This window comes from Sinocyclocheilus rhinocerous, unplaced genomic scaffold, assembly GCF_001515625.1.
Source record: "Sinocyclocheilus rhinocerous isolate Xijiao unplaced genomic scaffold, SAMN03320098_v1.1 scaffold2522, whole genome shotgun sequence".
NCBI classification, from domain to species: Eukaryota; Metazoa; Chordata; class Actinopteri; order Cypriniformes; family Cyprinidae; genus Sinocyclocheilus; species Sinocyclocheilus rhinocerous.
In genome coordinates this window covers 341954-345345 of record NW_015648725.1, presented here as the reverse complement: position 1 = coordinate 345345, position 3392 = coordinate 341954, and the positions used below count along the sequence as shown (strand labels likewise).

The 3392-nt window shown below is 42.0% G+C and overlaps 1 protein-coding gene across 1 annotated transcript in view; it reads left to right on the top strand.

Annotated features, from left to right (window-relative positions):
• LOC107710211 (ephrin type-B receptor 1-like) overlaps positions 1-2676 on the top strand; it is a 126765-nt gene extending 124089 nt beyond the window's left edge. Inside the window, exons 4-5 of the mRNA XM_016514952.1 lie at positions 1381-1777; positions 2597-2676. Of these exons, the coding sequence (XP_016370438.1) occupies positions 1381-1777; positions 2597-2676 (477 nt within the window). The remainder of the gene's footprint in view (positions 1-1380; positions 1778-2596) is intronic.
• Positions 2677-3392: the final 716 nt, after the last annotated feature.

Here is a 3392-nt window from a genome sequence, read left to right as displayed (position 1 = left end):
TCTGAAAATCTCTGTTTTAATGCATCAAGCTGTCAGGCCCTTTTTGTAACTTTAAATTTTTTAGACTGTACTGTCCATAACCATCAGCAGAATTGTCTTCAGCAGCAGTCTGAACTCAATTGCCATGTTTCACAATCTGCCATTGGTGCTGTTTTACCAGGGTTGCAGGAGGGCAGCCATATACTGCTCCACTTACTTCTAATTGTAATTCGATAGTGCATAATCTCAAATTTGTTACGCATCACATTTTATAATATGGTAATATTATAATGGTAAGTGGCTGGCCGCACTTGGTCTGGACCGAAGCAGATGGCAGCGGCTTCCTCGCCCACCTCAGGTGATTAGGGAGACAGATTTTGGGATCTGAAACTTGGAAAGAGAGGCCATAAAGGTTTCATCATCTCAGAGACGGAAAAAAAAGTTTCAAAGTGATGTAGTGTTTAAAAGCTTTTAGATGTTTTTTTGGGTGGGGAATATGGGGTTGGAGAGGTTTCTGGAAACTCAATTTGTATCAATATTTTATGAAAGGCAGAAACCTGTCTGAGTTCATGCCATGGTTCCACATCGATAGCATCGAATGGACCAACAGTGATATTTCTCATCTTTATTCCACTTCAGCAAGCACCTCTTGCAATTTTAAGTTGAAAATAGGGTTTTTCGCACAATTGACCTGAAAACAGAAAATTCTCTGGGTGCTAAAATGAACATTACTGTGTACAATGTATTTACCAATTGACAAGAATTATGTGATTCAGTTCACCTAAAAGAATCAATCAGATTCGTTCACTGATTTGTTCAGTGGCCCTTCTATGTTACATCATTACACCAGTAAGTGGAGACGAGTGTCTTTTGTGTGGTGTGAATAAGTAATTGAATTATTCACTTAAAATATTCATTCCCTGAGTCATTTACAACAACAACAACAACAAAAACAAGTCTTGTTTTTTTGCAATAAGAGACTCCAGTTCTACACTGTAAGCATTTCCCCACAAATAACTTTTATTTTTTTTATATTTTATGTCATTTTAATAATGTATGGTCATCTGCCATCGTTCCTTCTGTTGTGCTAAACCTCCTATTGTGTTTATTTTCCAGTGGGAGGAAGTAAGCGGCTATGATGAAAACCTCAACACCATCCGAACGTACCAGGTGTGCAACGTCTTTGAGTCCAACCAGAACAACTGGCTGCTCACCACCTTCATTGCACGACGGGGCGCTCAGCGTATCTACGTGGAGATGCGTTTCACCGTCCGAGACTGCAGCAGCATCCCGCGGGTGCCTGGATCCTGTAAGGAGACCTTTAACCTATACTACTACGAGACAGACTCTGTCATCGCCACCAAGGGTACGGCGTTCTGGATGGAGGCTCCGTATTTGAAGGTGGACACTATTGCGGCAGACGAGAGCTTCTCGCAAGTGGATTTTGGTGGTAGATTGATGAAAGTGAACACGGAGGTGCGGAGCTTCGGCCCGTTGTCGAAAAACGGCTTTTATTTGGCATTTCAGGACTATGGCGCATGCATGTCCTTGCTGTCTGTCCGTGTGTTTTATAAGAAATGCCCGAGCGTGGTGCAGAACTTTGCAATATTTCCAGAGACCATGACCGGGGCAGAGAGCACCTCGCTGGTGATTGCTCGCGGGATGTGCATCCCGAATTCTGAGGAAGTGGACGTGCCGATTAAGTTGTACTGTAATGGCGACGGGGACTGGATGGTTCCAATTGGGAGCTGCACCTGCAAGGCGGGATTCGAGCCGGATAACGGGAACGTCTGTCGAGGTGAGATGCTGGGTTCCAATAGTGTTGGTTCACTTATCTATGACTACTAATTTATTTTAGGTGTTTTAAATGGATCTTTTTCAGTTGGCAGAGAACTTAGGATAGTCTTTGGTGTCTTGCTTAGCTTTTCTCACTGCCTCTTTGTTGAAACTGTATGAATTTCCATTTTATTTGAGGTTTATTCTGGTTTGGAGCTGGTTTACCTCATGGATCAGTATGGCATAGTCATTATATTTACCAGCAATGTTTTTCTAGTTAGAAGATTGATCAAAGACTTCTTGCTGGTTAAGCTAGTAGACAAGTGTGAGAAACAGCTTCCGAAACCCAACATTTGCTGGTGACCCAGTGACTAAGCTGGTCTTTTTTCCTGAGCTCTAACTTAAGAAGATTCTGCAAGAGCTTTGACGAATGAACTTCCTGTAAATTGAGCTGTGAGATGCACAGATTTGTGATTATTTGAGAAGATTTCCATGCAGCAGGTTTTGAGTTTGAGTTGACTTATGCTGGATTAATATGGCGTACATGTGTTTGAGATTGAGAGAGAGCAGAATGTGGTGTTGAAGATTGTTGATGTTAGGTTGAGTGAGGCAAGGATGTAGCTAAAGTCAAATGGGACCATTTATGAATTTGTTGATAATGGCATATTGGTCAACCACTATTATAAATATTATGTTATAATTTAATATATATATGTTCAGGTTGTACTATTCTGGTAGGCAAATCAGACCCATAAATACAGTTTCTCTTTTTTTGTTTGTATTAAGTCGCTCTCTTTTCATGTGGACACTGACACACAAATGGTCATATTGTTGTCTCAAGTTCTGCAATTGGTCGATTTGGCCTTCACTCAAGGCCAGTGCCATATTGGCTCCCTCAGGACCAAACGTGTTGAGAGATGATAAGATTGATTGACAGCCATCTGTCTCGAACAATGAACAGATACAACACTTATCGTGGGAGGGCCAACTTTGAGGACCACAGGTGCCTCAACACATAAATACACACATGCACAGATGGCGGCCTTGTTGAGTTCATTGGCATCCTCAGGCAAGGTCTTCTTATCAACCGAGAGATGGTCATGATGCATGTAGTCCGGGTTAAGACATGTTTTACACACACATATAAATCACCACTGATGTTGTTGTTTTTTTTTCATATTAAACATTAATTATTCTTGGATTGGTAAAGTATTTCCCTTCGAATGATATTACATACACCTGGGTCTTGACATGCACATGCAAGGAAACATCCAATTTAACTTAATTTAACTTTCATTTCAGCTAATATGAACTATTTAACTGAACTTATTAAAGGATCAAATGAAGTTAAAAGTAACAATATACCTGTAAATGGACAAAAACATACCAACATTTGCTGGAAGTGACAGAAAAATGGTGAAAATGTGGCGCTGAAAATGTGTCGTCCTCTTTTGGAAGGCCAAACAAAGTAGTTTCGCTTTCACAATGAAACACACAGCATCACACACGGCGGGCTTGAGTGAGCGGAGGGCGGCTTGAGTGAGCGGTGGCGGGCGGACTCGAGAACGGCGCGGCCGGCGGGCTGCGGCAACCACATGTGACGACCCCGGGCTGGACTCCGCTTCGTCCACGGTAAA